General features: G+C 38.3%; 1 protein-coding gene across 1 annotated transcript in view; it reads right to left on the bottom strand.

Annotated features, from left to right (window-relative positions):
• Window positions 1-14411: 14411 nt before the first annotated feature.
• Window positions 14412-22957, bottom strand: part of LOC131035683 (uncharacterized) — an 82553-nt gene continuing 74007 nt past the window's right edge. The window contains exon 4 of the mRNA XM_057967414.2: window positions 14412-15075. Coding sequence (XP_057823397.2) covers window positions 14849-15075 — 227 coding nt within the window. The 3' untranslated portion in view covers window positions 14412-14848. The remainder of the gene's footprint in view (window positions 15076-22957) is intronic.

Below are 22957 nucleotides of genomic sequence, written 5' to 3'. Positions count from 1 at the left end.
ATGAATTGTGAATTACAATATGAAAATCTAATAATAGATTATTTTATTCTCAACAATACGAGGAATTCATAATGGCTTGCAACACATTTGTTCAAATTCTCCTTTCAACGATAGCTCCCACGTCAACTCTAACTTCAATAAGGCTAAGAAACACATTTGAGAGAACAAAGCTGGACAAAACAAACTAATTGATCAAAATTCACTGTCGAAGAGCAGATCTAAAGAGGAACTTATAAATTGTATAAAGCTTGTGTGCCCTGTTTTTTAGGGTGTGCTATTTCTGGATCCCATAGGCTCCTTCAGCCTCATAGACATTATTAAAATCTTTGATTCAATGTTCAAGATAGGCTATGAGTGCACAGTGGCTGAAGATGGGACAATCACACTAGAAATGTCCTTATTTCTCCTAAAACGGTACTTGAATAACAACATCACATTCATTACCCATGCAGAATTAGCTATAGGCAATATGTGCATAGTCAAAACACATCAAAATGACTTGGAACAATATAATGGATGTTGAAATTAGACTTTCAGATTTAATGGAAAACTCAGAAACTGAATCTTAATTGATTTATTGTTTAGTTTAGTGACTTTCAGAATTAGGCATAAACATAAAGATGAACAATAATGAAACACAACACGCAAATACCCTGGGAAAACCTCCTAAGAGGAAAAACCCAGCAATAAAGACCCACAGGTTTGATTATGCATTCAATTCCAAAAGGTAACAATGTGTACTTAGCTGCAACTCAGCTCTGAGATCTGTATTCTGCACACTTGCATAAATCCGATCTGCTTCTTTATCATTAACAGGTTTGCACTAGGTTCTTACTTCCACAGGGAATAAGTCTGCCCTTTCAAGTGAATATATTTGCTTCAGGTTTGTATCAGATCTGCACCTGAAGAACTTGCTATCAACAGCAACAAAGTATCAGATATGCACCTTGAAGGACTTGCTATCAACAGCAACAATATTCGCTATGATCTTGAACATATTCGCCAAGTTCAATAACAACTTTCGCACCTTTAAAGCAGATATCCTTTTCGCTGTTTGTATATTTATTGAATGGCAAATGACTTTGTTATATATGAGTTCTAACGTGCAAGTTTTCCTTTGGGGTCAGTCCCATATTTTGGCACCCATATTTTATATTTAACCTTCACACGTTACCTTAATTGTTCTGCCCTATTTAAGGGTCACACGCTACATGGGATAGGGTCGGCCCTATAACACTCAGATACATGAGAATAGGACCCAGCTGAGTCTCCACGTTACATCAAGAAGAAGGGCCCAGCCCTATAAGGATTCGAATCCTTATGTATTTTCCTCACTAAGTTACAATAAACTAACAATGGAAAAAGGAATGTCTCCAATGATAAGGCATTGTTGTATGCATAGTCTCTGATATTCTGAAACTTGAATTACTGATAATACTTAATATACTCGTGTAACTGTGGACAAAAAGAGATTGTATGAACTCATCAAGCAAATATAAAGGAAAACATGGTAGATGCAATGATTGACTGGAACCACCATAAGTCCATTACATCTCGTGTAAAAAAATCCTTTTATCAAAACATGCTTTGTATTATTTAACTGTGTATTATTCAGTAGATGTCACTAAAATATCTAAACTAGCTCCAGTTTAATGAACAGAAATCTTAAATTTAATAGATCTAGAAACTTGAACTTTTTGAAAAGACTGAAATCAGAAAATCCAAATTTTCCAAATTAGATATTACCCATTTTGGCAGCAGGAAAACAGAATAAAGATAGCCAAAAATTCAAACTACAATTGTGTGGAAATAGCATTGCAAGCAATACATAGAATAACAGAAAATTTTACTAAACAGCTATGAATGCCATCTAAGGCCTAATAGATTCTGAGAACTATTTGGGCATTGCTTTCGGTCAAAGAATAGTCTATAATAGAATACCTGCACAAAACAACACACCAAAAGCACTTCGTAGAACATCTTCTACTATGGAGTTTGACGAAATAATTACTTACTGTAGACACCTAAAATTGTCCTTTGATTAAATAAATTTGTATTATTTATTTAATTTGAAAGCAAGAACATCAAATACAAGATCATGGAGGATAGGAGAACAATTGAGACACGCCTACTTTGTATGTGAATGGTATAATCTTTGTTATTTCATTGTTATGTACATGCATGGTAGATCTCTATTGATGTTGTGTTGAATTAGTTTGTAGATCTAGGTTAGTGACTGGTTTTATTAGGATTTACAGATAGGTTCAAATTCAGCATAAACAATTACAATTGCCTTTCCCTTTTCCTCCCATCATCCAGTTGAAGTTGAAATCAACACATTTTTGTGTGAAGTATATTCTAATATGTTTAATATCATAACATCTATTTCAGACTGACACGTATTTAATTTATTTGCAATTTCTATGCTAGCCTGTCAGCTATAAAACTACACATTACTGTATAACTATTTACTCTTAAAATCGAAGTGCGTGTTAACCCTGTTTGGTGGAAGTCCATGTGACATTCGTCCTAAGATACATCTTGCTGGCTTTGAGTGGCTTTCACCTTATTTGTAGATGCTTTCTATCATTAACTGAAAAGAAGAAACATAATTCATCCTTACCAATCCATTTGGCCATTTTAAGACCTAAAATTAGTTCTTTTCATCAAGTTGCACCCCTCTGCCTGCAATCAGATGTTGGCCCAGGTTCACACAAATTTTGCTATTATGTTTTACTCATTTCACCCCTATGACAAGATCAATCCACGAAGATTCCATTGCATAGAAGAACAGAGAGCCATATCCATCCAGCTATTCCTTTTAAGTTCACCACAATGTCATTGACGGACTTGACCAATAAGACCTAGAAATTCTGCAAAGATTCACTTTTAACCCTTCAAGTGACATTATCTTGGAGTTTATGAAGCTATCAGTGCAGCTAGAAGAAACGAATCCCCCCCATATTCCTTCCTTAGATCTCCCCTTTTACTCAAGGTTTAACATTAAATTATACAAGACTGGTAACAAGGAAAATTCCTAATTACTTGCATTCAGCATTTGGAAACGAATTTTCAAAAGAAAAAAAGAAAAAATGGGTAGATTGATTAGATAAAGAGGAGAGAGAAAACAAAAACTGACAACTGAATCTTATTGTGAGCCACTTGCATTTTAGAGTCATGCCCACTTGGGCGCCTCTCTTTGTCAGTGATTGGTACATTACATACCAATGGATGAAGCAGATGCATCAAGCTACAGTTGCAAGTATTCTTTCATCTGCAACTTATGTAACATTCAAGGTATGTGATTAATTGTTTTGTTAGATTGCTGCATTCTCATAATTTTGGTAAAGCAAAGTTGAATAGACTTGTTACAAGACTGTCCACTAAAGAATTTGCAGTGTATAACTATCATGAAACCAGGGGCAAAATCAAATGCTTGTCTGGTTTAAAGGCGGAGTTCTGCAAACCTTCTCATTGCAAAATGTAGCAGAAAATAATTCAAGAATTTGGGTTTGCTTCAGTTCTAGGGCTCCATTAAACTCTTATTTAATTTTTCTGAACAGACAAAAGTTGGATCTGCTGGAAAAGAGTACTGCATTATTAAAATCAAATACAGAGATCTGTGTCAATAATCAGTTCTATTAAATTTCTGGGTCTACAATAGAGATATATGTTCCATGACACAGGTTCCCACATGTAAGTCACAAGAAAGGATTAAAATAATTGCATCCTAGTGATTACCTATGAATTTAACCACATATGATTAGCTAAAAAGCATTAATGTTGTTCATACAAAGAAACAAGATTTGTATAATGTTACAAAATTAGATTAATCAGCGGTTCGAAATTGATCTCTGAATATGAACTTTCCAAGTGGTCTATTAGAATTCATTTTTAGGATGTTACGAAAAGAAAAAGTAGATTAACCCAAGTTTGTAATTTGCATAAACATCTCATGCAAAGAATCCTTGTCGCAATTTCTGTTTCTAAGTTGTAACCACATAGCAAGCAACAGCACCCCCCATAAATTTGAGAATATAGAAATATTATCAATGCTATACAGACTAAGAAAATTGTGCTAATAGAACAGATGGAGTACATTCTCCACACTGGCAGTGAACTGCTTGATGGATCAATGATAATAAGTGTTACAGAAGTGTCCCACAGAGATTGGAACAGATAGTTAGCCAAATGGAGTTTACCAGTGTTGATATGCCTTTCACAAAAGCTGATTAATTTACTTCAGTCAAAAATAAATTACTAAATTGAATTGACTTTATTTTAACTCTTTTAATTATAGAAAGCAGACAGTAATTGAATTTTTTTTGGCTACATAATACTTTTGCATTGTTGCAGGAAGCGTGCTCTGTTCAGTTATAATAAACATTCAAACTCACCAATGCACACATCCGAACAGGCAAAATCAAACTAATTTTAGCTAAGTTACAAAGATTATGCATGTTACACTTTTGCATGATCAGGGCAGCATGTCTGCCCAGATCACTGTAAAGATTCCAACTTATGACTAGAGCACATCCCAACAGCTAAAATAAAATATTAGTTTTTTATTTTATTTTTAGGTGTTTGGTAAACAGGAGATGCACCACCTTTTACACAAAGTTGAGGTAAACTCATCTTATTACTATTACACCATAACCTTAATACATGATCACCAAAATGATAAGCTGCCGTGTTGCTGTGATGAAAATGTCAATTTGGATTATTGTCATGACCCGTCAAACTGAGGATAAAGGCCTTGTGACTTGTTTAAATAAAAGTTTTTACTTTTATAGAAAATCAATAATAAAATTTATTTTTCCTAAGACAGCATCTGGGACTCACAAATGCTTCAGATTGTCAGTAATTGTATGAGAACATTACAACTAATTTCAATTCTCCTTAAGGAAGTCCCTGCCTTCAGCAGACAACCCACAGAAGATGTCAGAATAGTGTCAGATTCGGTTCCATTATAATTGTATCAAACAATATGATGCTACGTCAGATATAGGAAGACTTAAGGGTTGCATTGACTAATATATCTACATAGCCAATGAGCAGACATAATAATAAGAAGAACAGCGAATGCATAAAATACAGCATATTAGTGAAGGCATATTAAAAAAGCCAGCGATTATTGAATAAGAGGCAACGAATAATCTAAAGAAGTGATTATGTTTAATATCAAAAGGGCAGCGATTTCCTAGAAATTAAAATATAATTAAGTTTTAAACAGAAAGAGTAGCGACTCTTCCAAATGGGTGAAAGTCGTGATTTCTCCCTCATTTGGAGGATATAAAAGGAGGAGGAATTCATTTGAAGTAATCATCATGGAAGCATCAATAAATAATAATTTCACAGCAGTAGTAATATCAAAGCAGACAATAGCATCAGATCAAACCAGAGCAAGGTTGCAAAACAGCAGATTGGTAAACAGCCCTTGGAAGGAAGAGACTTCAGACTGAACTAAATTGCAACAGTCCTCTAACTCCATCAAATTATCATTATCTCCCTATATTTTTGGGCATAAATAATGTTTATATATATATATATTTGTCAATTAATTACATATAAATCTGCTATACATGTTGCTTTGCTTAATCAGTAATGTTTAAGTATATATTCCTATGAAAGAATATAGGATAGATATACTTATCTGAAATCCCTCTTATGGGAGAAAGCCTAAGGAGTAAGAGATGGGTGACGAGCAGGTTCGTAAGTAGGTCGTCCTAGGATGACCTTAATGGCCCCTGAAACAAGAGGGTGCTTACAAAGTCAAGGAACTCCCTTACAACCTCCCCCCAAATCCTGCAAGAGGGCATGTCTTCGGGAGGATGAGAATAGGTATACATACTATTTGAAACCCACCTTGTAGGAAGGGCCAGGGGTGTGTTGACATGGCTAAAATCGCTGAACTACGACTCCATCCGGCCAACGCAGAATAGAATGCTAAGTATCCTATCCTCTCTTGAGATAAGGAAATCCCTAATGCTGTTTTAAATTGATCAATGGGGGATGACCTCAAGGTTTCGGTTGTCAGATCTTGACTGTAGGATAGCTCAACAGTCGATGTGTTTTGCTGGAAACACAAAGAGGACTTACGGTTAGACGGAATTGGTTTCGCATAGGTTCCCTAAAATCTTACAGTCTGATTTCATCTGATTTGCTTTTAACATGATGCTACTTTATAGCTTCACTTGCGGGTTTTAAAAAAAGAAAAAAGGGGAATAAGGATAGAGAGTAATAAGAACAGCTAGCTAACTTAACTAAGATAGCATATTGAGACACATAGATGGAAATCTTTAAAATAACCAGAAACTACTTTGCTAGCAAACGAGCACAACTAGGTAAAAACCAGTGCAATCATTTAGGAACTTTGAATTTTCAAGTTGCTGAATACAAATGCTGGACTTTTACACCCATTCATTCAAATTTAACAACCGAACTTAGCATAAAATTGGGCTCAGACAAACCATGCAAAGGGAATAACAATCAATTATTTCCTAATGGTATGAACCAAGATTTCCATCAAATATATGTATAAACAAACTGTCTGAAAATTAAATACAGTTGCAGAAATTTAAAAGAGGTGGAGAAGAGGACCATGCACTCACAGTAAAAATGACACAGCTTTAACATCCATTAAAATCTGTATATATTTTGCCAGAGTTTTGCAGCAATCTTTAACTTTCTACCTAAAATAAAGGAGAAACCAACTCCTTTATATAGAGTTTTCAAAATGGGTGAATGGCCAAGATTAAACTTAGACAAGTGGGCCAGATTCATCCCCTAAAACAAGGCTGCCCATACCCATATATGGAAAGCAAAATATCAACACCAACCATAAAGTAACTAATAACTACCAACTACCAAACATAAAGCTGCTCCAAAAAGTGCACTTACACACAGCTCGAAATTTACACTAACTTTGGCAGTTGGAAAAGAAACTTATGTTTGAAAAAGTGCATTTAAGATTTAAAAGAAACATATACTTTCAAGAAAGCACTTTTTCCTTCCCCTTGATGGACTTTTTCTACACAAATTCGTCCTCTTCATGGAGGTAACCTTCCCAAATGTCTCGATGTGTCGCACGTTCCTTGCGAACGTACTCTTGGAATTTTATACAAATGGGAAACAATTCATCATTAGGGGGAAAAGGAGGATTGCGCATTTTGAACTTTGTGCCTTCAAGATTAGAGTCGACTATCCCTAGTCGCTCGCACCAATCAGATTGCTGATCCTCGAAGCGCAATATGTCTGTATGCAGCTTGCTAATGCACTCTATGTCCTCCACAAAGTATGCAGTTTTATTGGGCCTCAACCTGGCATTCCATTGTGACACTACATCAGCATCCTTCATGGTATCTGTCCAGCCAATAACCAATGCCTTATGAATATTTTTACTGCCATTTTCAATATGGGATAGGTCCATCTCACATTCCTCCTAAATCTTCTTAACGGTGCTCGCCATGTCCATCTTCATGCAAACAATCCAGTACCATTCCTTCAAAGTATTGACATTATGGGGATCTAGGATAGAATGGATTGCCGGAATCCAAGCGTGAGTCTAGAAAAGAGCCCTCATGAGTGGTTGAGCTAAAGCAACCACCTCCTGGATTTTGGCATACTCCTTTTGCACCTCCAACATTTTGATCCGTTTGCTTGTATTTCGATTGTTACTTCAAATACATCATTAATAATCTTCTTTCCTTTCTTTTTAATGCTCCGGACCCATTCCCTGACGGCCTTGGCAGTGTCACGCACTCCTTCAAATTCAGTTGTAGTCTTTTGTGCCAGTGCCAATGGGGGAACATGGGATTCAGAGGCATGCTGCAATGGTTTCAACAGGTGATCAATGTACCCTTCGGCTTGCTCAGCACGAGCTCGATACATATCTCTCTCAGCGGTCATTTCGTCGAGCTGTCTGAGCATATTCTGCATGGAATCTCTGAATTCTTCCCTCTCCTGCTCTTTGGTGGCCTGCCCTATTGGGATGGTCATGACATTGTAATCAGTCAATGCAATTTGATCTGTTGGTTTGTCAGCATGTGGGATGGCAATATGAATCGTGTGGTTCCTTTGCTCGTCTTGGGTAATCCTGGAGTAAGTCTTCGGCTTTTTCCTGCCTTTGGATTTTATTTCTCCTATTCGAGAGAAGATATCCTCCAGGTTAATTGGTGGCTTGACAGCTGCTTTCCGCTGTGCACGAGCAATTAGCTAGTCCTGAGGGATGGTCTGTCCAAATGTAATTGCCAAATTCCCACTTTGTTCTTTGGAGGCATCAGTTGACTCGCTGCCTATCTGTAATTGATCGGGCATAGGAGAAATGGGTGCAGTATCCAATCCCTTACTCATGGTTGAGTTCTCTCCTACCTTGTTGAACAACTGTTGGGTATCCTCTTGTAATGGATGCTCTTCAATTCTATTGGGTTTTTGAGTCTCATCCCCTTTCTGCTCTCCCTCAACAGTGGTGTCATCTTTTTTGCCGCTATTCAATTGCAACTCATGCATGCTCTCCTACGTAAGCTCACGCTTGCCAGTCCCTTGATCAGGTGCAATCTCTCCCTCCTCAACCTGATTTCCAGGTTCATCCAAGCCAATGATCCTTACCTCTGCTTCTTGCTCATTTTGTGTTTGAGGATTATTTGCCTCGAATGTAGCAGGATCACTTTGTGAAGGTGGAGTGGGTATGTAATCAAGTTCAACCACATCATCCTCTGAACTGGGGTCCCTGGATGATGAAGTAACCTCTGGCTTCCTGATTGGGATCTTTTCTCTCCTTGTTCTTTTTGATGTTCGAGTCCCTCTATTGGCCCTTGCTTTCTTTCTCTTCTTTTCAGGTTTTTCAACCTCTTCCTTTGGCGTGCTTGAGGTTCCTTTGTCCTCTGAAGACTAGGAATCAAGACTACCCATTAGATTATATGTGAATTGGGTCCCTTCATGGGTCAGTCTCTCAATTTGTTGGGATAACCAGTTATCGGTGTACCTTCTTAGAGCTTCCATAACTGCCTCAAAATCTGTGATTGGGTCTGGAGTCCAATCAATGGCTGGCGGGAGGTCCTTGACTACTTCAAATTCTCGGACTTGTAAGCAATTTCCATAGTCCGTTACCTGATCTGGGACCTAGCGGTACTCATAAAGCCGCATTTGCTGAACACTCAACCTAGAATATTCATGCCAACGGACTTCAAAGTCATCAGAACAATTGCTCCAATAGTCCTCTATCGACGCCTTGGCCCTGTAGTGCTTTTCGTAGGCCCTTTTTACCAAATTATCATGATCAAAGTATTTCCTAGGGAAATGTTCCTGTAAGCAATAGGATGCCAAATCAGCAAATGACTCCTCAGCTTGCACCAAATTTTTGAAGTGTGCATCAAGAGTACCCAAAATCATGGGGAAGGTGAACCCAGATTGCTTTTTATCTCTGAGTAGGCTGCCTGCTGGGTGTGCCTATCTTGCAACCTCCATGAGGACTACTCTGTCTGATGGATAGCGCGGAAGCCGGAATGGTGTTCCCTGAAAGCCTGCTATTCTGATGTAGGTGAACCTAGGGAACTGGATGAACCATGCACCATATTTCCAGATCGAAGTGATAGCCTACTTTGAGAGCCTTATATGCAATCCTCCTTGCATTAATCTAACCAAGCCATTGTAAAGGCATCATTAACACACTCATACTGACCAATTGCGTATGCGATGTTATTCTTTTCTCTTTGGGCAATGTCATGGTAATGCAGCTGAGGGTAGCAGTCGTATACCTTCACCTGATTCAGCCCATTCTCGATCTCACCTTTTTTAATTAACCCCGTCAGCGACTGGTGTCGGGCAAACATGTAGACCAAGTAGGAAGTCATGGCAAAGTACTTTTTTTCTTCAAGTTCAACCAGCTGTGTATGGATATTGTCGCTGATGATCTGAGCCCAATTGAACTTAGACTTCCCAGCGAAGACCTGCTCAGTGAAGTAGAACATCCATTCCTCAAAGAGATTGGATTGAGGAAGTCCCATGACCTGGATGAGTAAGGTAACCATATCACCATACTCGTTGTGAAAATCGCTTTTGGGGGTCTTTTTACCAATTCTAGTGCTTGGGGGTCTTCTCTCTTTGAACCATTCTTCGTTTATCAATGTCTTGCACTTAGTAGGATTCATGTCATAAACAACCTGAGCCTCATCGATAGTTGTGGCAATGGGATCATCTGGAAATGGGATATCAAATGCTTCCCCAAGGGCTTCAAGAGTGAAGTCAGCTAGTACCATCCCCTTTAGAACCACTAATCTGGTTTCTGGCTGATAATGTTTAGCAGCCTCAACCACTGATTCATAATTCTGCACGGTCGGAGGGAAACGAGCTGCCTGAGCAATACCACTCTCCATGATCCGTCTGGGCTTGCCATAGGCATTTGGAGAGTACACCCTGTTCCTGAAATCCTGGATATCAATATGGCCCAGGTTCGTGTCTCCTATGTTCTCCCACACACTCTGGACCTTCGACTCCCTAACTCCTCCTCCTTGGTACTGGTACTTCATTTTTTCGACCTTCTAAGGAATGTCAGCTTTGGAGATCAGGGGCGTTCCAGTTGCGCCAGGTGCCTTTGAGGACTCAGCCACCGATTTAGGCATCTATCCTGCACAATCGGACACGGATTACGAGACGAGATAAAGCAACAAAAACAGGTTAGCCAAAACAGAAAGCGACGTTAGCATTAAGATTGACGATCAACGAGGTAATCGGAATTTGAACAAATTGCTAAAACATGACATTTAAACAATTAAAGTCTGATCGTCTGGAAACTAAATGCAACTTGAAGCTGAAAGTCAGGTTGGTTTGTTTAACTATTGCTACTTGGAATGGGCTTCAATATGTTACTCCTGATTCATAATGACGGAAAGTTATGAACGTTCTGGCTTGCAGTTCAGCGTTTGAATGTTCTGATGATTGAAAGTTGATTGTTTAAAACGATTTTGCGTGCAAATTACCAGGAAGATGATGCTATGCATTTAACAATTTTGGACAAGGATTCTTAAAGTTTGCCTAAGTTTCAAGTTTTGGCTGAATGGTCAATTTGGCAGGTCACTGACGCTTTACAGGGTTAAACCTTTAAAATATACTTGGTTCTGATTTGCATTTCCACCCTAGGTACAATAAACATGGTTACTCATAAAATGAAACAATTCAAACATTCAAGGGGAAATTTCGCATTTACTTGGAAGTGCAATGAATTGTTGGATTGACTGCTTCGAATTTCGGACTACACAAGAGTTTCACACGACTTTGATCTTTTGATTCCAAGGCAAATGGAAGAATATGCACCGCGTTTTTTGAAGACCTCTTCTTTTTGTTTTCGGCACAAGAGAAGAAATTGTTTTGGCATAAAGAGGGTTTTCAGCATAAACAAAAGAATTTGAGAGTTTCTTTTTGCACTGAAACTCCTCACAAAATTTGTGAACTGCCAAACTTAACCTACTTCGGGGCCGATGAAGGATTCGCGTGACCTTGATCTTGTTTTTCACTTTGGCGTGAATGCTATTTTCGCAGCCTTGGGGATTCAGGTTGAATGTCTTTATAGGAATTTCCGCTAGGAATGATACCTCGCGCGATTTTGGCGATTTCTTCCAACTTCAGCCTGGAAGAGGCGTTTGCGAATTCGATTTCCTCCTTTCAAGTGCCCACCTTCTGCTTCATTTTCGGGCCAAATGACCATTTTGTGAGATTTTGCCCATTCTCGGCCTAAGGTGGCAATTAGGTAGACTTCAAGTTTTCGGCTTAAAAGGGTCTATTTTATGACTTCAACGTTTTCGGCCTTAAAGGCCATTTTGCATGATTATGAGAAACGCCTTATCTTTTCACATTTAATGCGATTTTCGGCCAGAAATGATGCCTGGCGCGATTTCGTAACTTTTCGGGTTGAATGCCCTTTTTTGCGAGTTTAGGTTTTCACCTAAGCTTCAAGTTTTTCGGCCAGAAAGGCCATTTTGCACAACTTAGAATAACGCCTTCTCTTTTACATCTTCGCGTTTTTGGCCTAAAAGGCCTTTTTGCAAATTTAAGTTAAACGCCTCTTTTTGCGCTCACGCAATTTCGGCCTAAAAGGCCTTTATGCAATTTATATTAAAACGCCTTCTCTTTGCACTTTTGCATTTTCAGCCTAAAAGGCCTTTTTGCAAAGTTTAAGTGATTAAACGCCTTCTCTTCGCACTTTCACGATTTCAGCCTAAAAGGCCATTTTGCAAAATATAAGTGATTTCGGCCTAAAAGGCCTTTTTGCAAAATTTAAGTGATTTCGGCCCAAGAGTCTACTTTTTCATGATTTTAAAGATTTTCAGCCTAAAAGGCCTTTTTGCACGATTTAAATGATTGACACATTTCGCCTTTTTAGCCGATTTTTTCAAACTTATACGCCTTTTTTGCAATTCGGGGTACTTAGTCGATTTTTAGCCTGTTTGCGGGAATTTTGAATATTTAAATTATGAAACCTTCTGACATTCTCGGCTTAATTGGCTCACCTCTGACTCACCCCTTTACCTTGCCATTTTGGTCAAAAGGCAAATCTTGACTTGCCTTAGGCATTCTTGCCTCAGACCCTCAACTTGCTAATGAGGGTCGTCAATTCGACAACAATTGCGATTGCTTCATACAGTTCCTCATTCATCTTCCATGAATGGGATCACGCTCAACTTTCGATGCGGATTCCTTAGGACTAAGGAAGTGGGCGGGCTTACTCTCCTGCAAGATCATCTCCTCACATTCCTAGTTGTTGCATCTCCTCTGTGAACAAAATCAAAATTTCCCACACCGGGGGCGAAACGAAAACGAAAACGAAAAAGGGGGACCTTGTCAACGACGGGGAGTGTGCGCAAAGCACAGCAGGGTGTAAGCAAAAGGAGTATACGAGGCTAAGTAAGCCATTTTAGAGTTGACAGTAATGGCTCCTAGGACTAGAGGGCACTTACATAGAGAGCCAAGTAACTCACTTACGACCTCCACCCAATTCCACAAGATGAGAAGTGTCTTTAAGGGGATGAGGCATTAATGGGGAAAGCAGATACAAGCTACCAAGCAAGAGGGCGGTGGTAGACATTCACTCTTGGACATGGTGTAGAAATGGCTTCAAGCGGACCTATCATGTCTCTTCCTCCAAAACCTACCATGCTTGTATAATATTATTGATAGTATATGAATATGATGTGGTTTGTCTAACCCTAATGATTGAACATACACACACACACACACACACACACATATATATATTGCTTATGTTATGATCACAGGATTCAAATCCAGGATCGCATTATTAAAAAGATATTTACTTGGTAAGATGTAACTCTAACCATAATTTGTGCAATTGTGATTTAAGAGCAAATTAGGAAGGGGACATTACAATTATGCTCTTATGAGTGCACCCACTACCATTATGCCTGCAACCCATTAAACAAAATTGCACAAATTTGTACATAGTAATAATGACTCTCGAGTTTTTTTGAAATTTTATTTGAAACCAAGAGAAAAGGCCTAATTATTGTATCTACAAGTATGAAAATGCCCTGATCTATTTAAGTATCACAGGAATGGTATCTAAGTACTGAGGTTTAAATACTTTGAAAAAATAGTTTGACTATGCTAAACAGAAGTTTAAAACTAGAAAAAATGCCTGGCTTTTGGAAAACAGAAACAGATAACCTGGAGGACCAGGAACAAAGCTCATTAACATCTCAAGCAGATCTAAACAAATAGTTCTAACAAGCCTCTTACCTACTATGAGTTTCACAACACAAGATTAGAGGCTTCAATGACATGACCTTCAGTGTTGCTTTGGTATTTGCTTTTGATGAACCAGATCTGGACTTTCTTGTCTCTTTTTACCCTTCAACATATCGACAATCTTTTATTTAGCAAAATGAAAGAGATAATCACTCAGCATGGCATGCACTTACCCTCTTTCATCCGTTCAGACTTTATCACTAATTTTCATGCCCCTGGTTATTGAGAATCAAATAAGCATCATGTCAAGTTCAATAAACAATAGAATCCTTGAGTTTAAAACTGATCACAATTAAAAGAAAATTCATATACTGCATGCAAATTGTAAACCTTAGAAAATCAGATGCCAATTCTAGCCAAAATTTTGTACCTCAAGAGCCCTAGAGCATGAGCTCAAAAGACACTACTCTTTTGGATTCAAACTCTAGAAAATAAAGTCAAATATATCATGCATGTATCAAATCCCTGAGCTAAGAAAGTTAGTCTTAGTCTATGTAGTTCTTAACAACAACTGTCCGTTTTCAATACAGAAGCTCTGTTCCATGCAAACAACCAGCTAGCTAAATAGTTCACTGTTTCCTGTTTTTCAGTATGTTGTGATGTAGATTGACATTTTGTGTTCAAACTGAAAAGAGTGTTCACTTCCTGAGAAGAGAGAATAAGATACCAAATTTATGTGATATTTGATTCAAGACATCAAAAAAACAATTGTAGAGAATCCATGAAGTTGAGTTTTTTCAGTTAAACCTCTGCCATATGTCAATTACTAAACTATGATCAAGAGGTAATTTACATTTTGAGCAAGGAAGACATGATTTTCAAGAATCAATTACACATTCTAACGAATTGTTTGTGCCAGTTCCAATGAATGTACATCAAAGGTGATAAACTTGTTTGATAGTAATTGGCATTGCTTTGCGTTCCTCTCTGTAATTCAGTAAATTCAGGTACAAGTATGCCTCAAATTTAATCTGATCTCTTGTTTACGGCATTACCACTCTAAAATGCCTCAAAGCATAAAGATCAAAATCTGTAGAACTATCTGTAATAAGAAACTATCTCTACTCTCCAAACGTATATTCCACAGCACTCATTTCTCTTCTTTCTTCTCTTCTTTCTTCTCTTCTTTCACTAAATTGCTGATATCTTCATGTGATGGTGATTTTAAAGAATCTTTTGATTCCATTGTTTCTGCTATACCTTCTTTATAGCCTTCAATAAAATTCTTTAGAGCATCTTTATAAGCTGATGCCCTTGTCACGTAGACTCGTTGTAGTACAGGACGCAGTGTCTCCATACCACCTCTTGCTGCCACAGCTGTTTAGCCACCAATAAAGAAACAAACTAGAGTTGGAAATAATATATAAGTTCAATAATGTACCCATTTTTACCCACCTTCCTTCCATATCATAACTTCCCAAGTATAACATCTTATAGAAGTCTCAGATTTTATAATAAACATATCTTAGAAATAAATCATAAGCCGGTGACTTATGGTCATTGATGTTTAAAATTGTAAGTTGCAGAGAATAGCTGCTGCTTGTCAAAATAAAACAAAGTAGATGCCATGCACCTGCACGGTACAGCTGACAACAAATGCATGTGCCAAAGTGATGTATTTTAAACCGCATACAGCATACTCTATTTTGGGTGTTGAAAGCTAAAACACGTGACAAATAAATTCAACCAAGCACACTCTATTTGGATGCACAGATTATCTTATCCTTAAAATAAAATTGAAGTTCAGGAATCATATACAGGGCAGATAAAACAAATAGGTAAGCTATACTTTTCTCCAACTAAGGTATAAGGTTGCCAGCTACAAATAATTAGATGCATTCAAAACACACCTTTCAAGTTTCAACTCTTTCAATAAATTACACATAAGTTTAATGCATTCTTTATCTACATTTTAATTCTGTTTGCCTTATACCATATTAAAGTCTCTGTACAAGAGTAACTTAATTGATAAAACTAATAGGAATGCTCTGCCAAAGTCATTCAATCATTAAACTAATCTCCTACATTAGATTTAGCACTCTCAATTTTATGGGCCAGAACTTTTATGCCAGTTTTGAAATTTGCCAAAAGAGGCAAGCAAACTACACAGTTTTGATCTCCCTATCTACAAGGGACAAACAAATTAATTTGTAGTTAGAACTCTACAATGCCATGCCCCCGCCATAAGACTTTCTCATACCCGTCAATAGTAATAAATAAACTAAGTTATGTTCCAAGATCTTTCCTTATTGATAAACGGACAAGAGCCTCCACATATAAGCAGCGTCCTGTTTAAACAAACGGATAGTCATCCTTAACAAATCCTTTGACAACAGCGATTCCAAACAGCCATGAGTGGATGAAGGGGCAGAAATTAGTTTAGAGGAGGCAGCGGTTAGTTAGAAGAGACACCTCATTTGACTCTTTGCCCTCTCTTGAGGACTATATAAGGCAGATCCTCATTTGGAGGTAGGATGGAAATCAGATCAGAATTCATACATATAATTTTATTTTTTTTAATAGATAAATAACTGCATAGGGGCAGCACCCATTTCTATTATCTAAAAAGAAAAAAAGAAAAAATTTACAACCTGGTTCAAAAAAGGGGCGGTAGGGGGAAAGAACCAGGGGAAGAAAACCCCCTACCATAGCTCCAAATTTCCAGCTAAATACAAAATTGCTGGAGGGATATAGTATAAACAGAGTCAGGCCAGTGGCCTTCAACATCCAATAGTCCTCAGCCTAACCTAATCTGTTAACATATATTGTTTCTGACATGATTACTAACACCGGTAGCTTGCAGGCCTAACGCCATTCCTCGCTAACAGTCTAAAAAAGATCTAATAAGTTTTATAACAGAGTAAAACTTGGGAACTATAGTTCCCTGTTGCCTCATAAACTTGGGAACAATAGTTCCCTGGTGCCATGAATGAAGCATCTCCAGTAGTCGTTTGTCCGTTACTTCGCCAAGAAACGCCATTTGTCGAGAGGTAGCTTCCAGCAGAATTGGCATATTCATTATTTACCAAAGAAGAGTTTAAATGTAGATCAAACCTCAGAGGATGTGATCATAATTACACATGCCCATTGTAATTTTGGTAACTTGTGAGCTGTCATAAGTACTTATTGTCTACCGCCGCCTATCTTCATCATCTCACGGCTTTATGCTATATGATCAGAGATCTAAAAACAAACTTTTTGATTATGCCTTTGGCACAAGCCCGACTTCAATTTCCTAGCGTAACAGCAAATTTGGACAGCCTATCTGCCTCCGAATTGCCTTCCCTGTATACGTGGCTTATTCGAAAATCATCTAGCCTTTCTAGCAGGGCTAGTATCGGCCGTAACCACTGGTTAAGGTGCCAGCTGGGTTTTTGTTTATTTCGGATGGCATTGATGACATTCAGAGAGTCACCTTCTAAATGTATATTGCGCCATCCTAAATCTGCGCCCAACTGTAGACTTCGATATGCAGCACGGAAATCGGCTTCATTGTTAGTCGCTACTCCAATATTTTCTGCAATTTCCTTTGAGGCATTTCCCTTTAGAATCCCTAACAATACAACCAATACCACTTGGACCTGGATTACCCACAGAGGCTCCATCGAAATTGATTTTATACCATCCTTGCTCAGGGGGCTCCCATTTGACGTTTAACCTTGGATTTTTCATTACATCTTAGCTTCCTTTGCCAAATAGGGGTGGGATAATTAGATTTGGAAATGAGAGTTTCATCTTCGAATCCCATTCCGTATACAGGTTCTTCTTCAATTTTTTGTGTTTTGCTGTTTCATTCATTTGCTCAATAAGACATTTTTCAATTTTCTCACTCAGAACTGTGAAAGTCATTTCTTTATTTTGAAAGATTCTCCGATTTCGCTCTTTCCATGTTTCCCAAATTAACAGCGATGGGAGAATATTAAATAAGGCCCCAAATAGGGCTTTGCATCTGGGTTTTGGCCATAATTGAAACCATTCATCAATAACTTGTGGGAATGGGCAAGGCAATTTTAATTTTTCTGTAAAGTGCCTCCAGCATTTCCTAGTATAATCACAATGTAATAGGAGATGGTCTACATTCTCCTCATCTTGGAAACATAGAACACATCGACTAGGCCCCTGAAAGCCAATTTGTCTAATTTTGTCACATGTTAAGATTTTCCTTTGGAACGCCATCCAAGCAAAGGTACCCGCCTTGGGAATGAGATCTTTATTCCAAAAGAGGTTAATCGGCCAGTCCTTTTTATCAATGGCCGCATCTTTTAACTTATAACCAAGACAGACCTTATACTTCCCATCCGACGAACCGCACCATCTAATAATATCCTCTTCAGGGGACGGGCAAATAGATCGATCCATTAGAATTTTATGAAAGAGTTCTTTTTGATCTTGTTCAAGATTCAGAGGATCCATCGATTTCCAGTTCCATATATCAACACCATTTTCTTTCGTTATATAACCATAATCACATACCTTGTGGCCCCATATGTTGCTGGTCTCTCTCATGATTGACTGTAGTGCTGGGTTTTGATCTAGAATTTCTTTGCCACCCCATGAGTCATGCCAGAAAGAGGCACTTTTTCGGTTCCTAATTTCTCATGATACATAGTCCCCTATGATCCTTCTGCATTCAAGTATAAAAATTCCAAATCCGTGACTGTGAGAATTCGTTTTGGTTCCAATGAGTCTAGATATTTCTTTTTAAGGATTCTCACCCACTTTTGTTTGCCATCTTTGCAGATTTCCCAGACTAACTTTGCACCCATAGCTGAATTCATGATAGACAATTGTCGAATGCCAGCACCCCCAACAGATTTAGGTTGTGTGATCTTTTTCCAGGCTACCAATGGAATTTTGTCTTTTTCCCCTGTTCCATTCCATCGAAACTTCCGCATGATTCTGATTAGCTCTTCTTCCACTGTCTCTGGTAATTTTAGGCATGCCATTGAGAAGACAGGGAGAGCCGAGAGTACCGACTTAATCATTGTAAACCTACCCGCAGAGGATAACCATTTCCCTTTCCACAACTCTAGTTTGGATTTGCATTTATTGATCAAATGTTTCCAATAATCTGTTCTGTTTGCACCAATAAATAGGGGGGTTCCAAGGAATTTCCCTGGAAAATTTGCAACCCGCAGATTAAGTATTCTAGATAGAATTCCTTGTAATGTTGGATTAGTATTGATGAAGAAGACCTCTGACTTGTTCCAATTTATTTTTTGCCCCGATGCATTACAGTAATTATCCTGACAATTCTTAATTATTCTCGCCTCCCTTCTACTAGCTTCTCCGAATAATATAGTATCATCTGCAAATTGTAGATGGGTTGTCTGTTCAATTCCATTGGCTACTTTGACATCATTCCAAAGATTTTCTTGATGAAGGGCAGTGATTGATCTGCCTAGCGCCTCCGCCATGATAATGAATAAAAAAGGGGACATTGGATCTCCTTGACGGATTCCTTTTTTGGTGGAAAAGAAGCCATGAGAAGATCCATTAACAAGTACCGAGAATTTGACTGAAGTTAAGCAGTTCTTTACCCATGTTATCCATTCTTGCCCAAAGCCAAATTTATGTAGAATCTCTGTTAGAAATTCTCTGTTGACCATGTCATATGCTTTGAGGATATCCAATTTGAGTATCATGCAAGACTCTTTGGTCTTTCTCGCCGTATGTAAGGTTTCATGAGCCGTTATGATTCCTTCTACAATAGATCGACCCGGAGCAAAACCACTTTGCTCATCAGAGATTACTTGTTTTAAAATAGGCTTTAGCCTATTGGCAATAATTTTAGTCACTATCTTATATGTTGTGTTGCAAAGCGAGATAGGTCTTAAGTCATTCATACTTTCTCGATTTATTTTTTTTGAAATAAGGGCCAAGAAAGTGTGATTGGTTGCCCCAAGCATAGTAATTTTTTTCCAAGATTCTTCTATAGATTGATGTAGATCTTGAGCTATAATTTCCCAATAATTTTGGAAGAAAGCAGCAAAAAAACCATCTGGTGCAGGTGTTTTGTCCGAACTAAGCTGAAAAGTTGGCTTTTTAACTTCTTCAATTGTGATCGGCTTGAATAGATCTTTATTCTGACCTTCAGTGATTACTGTGGGAATTGAGCTTAAAATTTTATTTTTTGCTTCTACATCACACTGGCATGCACTGTTCATGAGAATTTCAAAATAGTCAACTGCTTCCTTCGAAATTTCTTCCTGGCAATTGACCATACTGCCATCAGATCTTTTGATCTCTGTGATTCTGTTTTTGTTTCTGTTAGCTACTGCTGATCTGTGGAAAAACCCTGTATTTCTATCACCTTCTTTCAGCCATCGTTCTCTGGATTTTTGCCTCCAGTGGATCTCTTCTCTTCGAAGTATCTAATTTAATTCGGTTTTGAGATCCTTTTCTTTTTTAAAAAGCTCCTCATCCATTCCTGAGTTTATGACAATACTTGCAACTTCTGCTAGTTTTGCTGTAATTCTAAGTTTTTCTTTATGTATATTCTTAAAATGGCTTAAATTCCATTCTTTGACTTTCATTTTTATGTATTTAAGCTTCTGATTTAGAATATATAGTCGTGAGTTATTGCCGCATTCTAGCTCGTTCCACCAGTTTGAGATGAGGCCCTTTAATGTAGGTTCTCTGAGCCACATTTTTTCAAACCTAAATGGAGCACCTCCCTCAGATTTTCCCACAAAGACATTCAAGCTAATGGGAAAATGATCAGAACCAACGAGGGAAACGATTGTTGATTCCATCAAAGTGTTTTGCCCCAGCCAATCCCCAGTAGTAAAGAATCGATCTAAACGTTCAGCAATATTTGTAAATCCAGTTCTTCTGTTTGTCCAAGTATAGTTCCCATTTTTGGGTATAATATCCATCAGCTGATTAGAGTCTACGAATTCCTGGAAATCCTTTTGAGAAGTGCCAATCCTCTGGATGCCACCTTTTTTTTCATTTTCTGATAGGATAGCATTAAAATCTCCCCCAACAATACTTCTCTCTTCTGGGATTCTCTGGAGCTTGTTAGTTAATGTCCTCCAAAGTTCTCTTTTTTCACTGATCGTTGTAGGTCCATAGACATTGAATAAGTTGAAACTCATATTGCTAATAAGATGTGTTACTACACAGTGCTGCCAATATTTATCATCTTCTAGGAGTATTACCTTTACTGAGAAGGGATTCCAAATTATCCCCATCCCCCCAGAAGCCCCAACTGATTGCCTTAAGATTCCCTGCCATTGTTTCCAATTCTTAAGTCTAGTTTCTATCTCACTATGGTTCCATTTAGTTTCTTGCAATAGCCATATATCACCTTTAGTCTCATTGATTTGACGCTTGACTAAGCGCCATTTGTCAGGGGCATTGATGCCCCTGACATTCCAGGAAAAAAGCCTCATTGCTCCTCGGGAAGGGTAATGCCCTTCCCTAAATTGAGTTTTGTTTGCCCAATTGCCATACCAGCAATTTTCAGCATTGTCTTTCTTGACTTTCTTCCCTTTTTGCCCTTGGTTCTGATATTTGGAAATTTTAGGTTGGATGATGATTTCTCAAAACCTTTGACAATGGCATCCATGATAAGTGAAGAGTCCATATCAAGATCCTCTTCCCAATCTGAGGGAGATGAATCAATCTCACCATCTTCCAAGCCTTCCTTTCTAATGCATATGTCTTGAGGATCAGCCGGGTTTATTTCCTGTGGGAGTATCTCGCTGCCTTCAATTCTCAATGGGACTTCCATATCATCAGGTCTGTGAGATAATAGGTCTGCAAGGCTGGATTCAATATCATTTTGTAGCGCTTTGCCTTCAAGAAAAGCAGCCATTTGATTTAAGCAAAGTAATTGGTATGCAAATATGGTTAAGTCTATTGTTTATTATAAAATCTCTTATGAATCTTTGATTTATTTATTAATTTGAATTACCAATCTATTTAAATTTTTAGAATTAGTAAATTAATCAATTTATCATCCTACAAGCAATCATACATAAGATTAGTAAGGAAACATGGTAGGAGATGCAGTAGACTGGTTTCCTCGACTTAAGTAGACCACCCCAAGTCAGATGGACTGGAGGTCCTGCCATGCTTGTGGGCCAAGGGGTTCAATTGTCTTGGTTGGATGTTCCACACCCTTGGACTTAGTTGTGGCAAACAGTCTCCCGACACCCTATCATGCTTTCCCCTCAAATCCCTAATATGGTTTGTCTTTGGGAAAGAAACTATAGTATGGATCTAAATGCATGTAGGTGAAGTTGTTTATCAATAGGATTCATCATCATCATTTCATTGATGTTAATTGATTATTTCCTTTTGAGTTCAATAGCTATTATATGATTTAGTTATAGAATACTATTTGTAAATAAATTGTATTGTTGTAATTGTTACTTTTGGGCAAAAATCAGTGTTAGGTGGTAATTAGGCTAATACTTATATTTTGCTAAGTTATGTTTGTGTAATAAGACAACACCTACTGCTTTATCTTCCTCCCACCCTTTCCAACTAGCCATTCCCTTTCCTATAGTTTCCCACCCACCCTTAGGCCGCCGCCTATTTGGCAGGGGCCGCCCTTAGAATAGTAGGGGCCTCCCACCCTGCAAGCCCCTACGTGCCTCTGCCCCCCTACCCCCAAGTTTATAGCATCAACCTCAATCAGGTGGGAGTGCCCGTAGGCATCAACTCGAGAAGGCCATCCCTACTATTTATAAGGGCAACCATTGGTTCCCGTATGGGTGAGTCGACAGTTGTGACAGTTGGCATCTCCGCCAACCGCTGGGTGTTTTATAAGTACAATGTAAGGGAACCATGGTAGTAGTTGTTGATGTACTGAACATTTTGGAATGCAATAAAGGATATATTTTTCTGCCATATTATTGTGACTGTTATTTTAATCATTGCTCTGGGTATAATTGTAATTGCTGGTTAGATGTTCTGTATGCATTTACTGTTTAATCCGTGAACTGAACAATTCACCATAGGGAGTAAACATTTTGACGCCATTGCCGATTCCGATTCCGGAGATCAATATGGCGGCAAGCGGTAACCACTAATGGGCTGACCATTTCAACAGCAGTTATAGTCACTGAAGGTGATACACACAAAGAGCCCATGCAGGTGGAAGCTAGGGAGGATCAACTGACGGAGGATTTGGTGGAACTGTGGGAGGTTTCCGTCACCCAGTACGTGCAAAGGGAAGCTCGGGAGA

This window comes from Cryptomeria japonica, chromosome 6, assembly GCF_030272615.1.
Source record: "Cryptomeria japonica chromosome 6, Sugi_1.0, whole genome shotgun sequence".
Taxonomy (NCBI): domain Eukaryota; kingdom Viridiplantae; phylum Streptophyta; class Pinopsida; order Cupressales; family Cupressaceae; genus Cryptomeria; species Cryptomeria japonica.
This window is presented reverse-complemented; position numbering and strand designations above follow the sequence as displayed.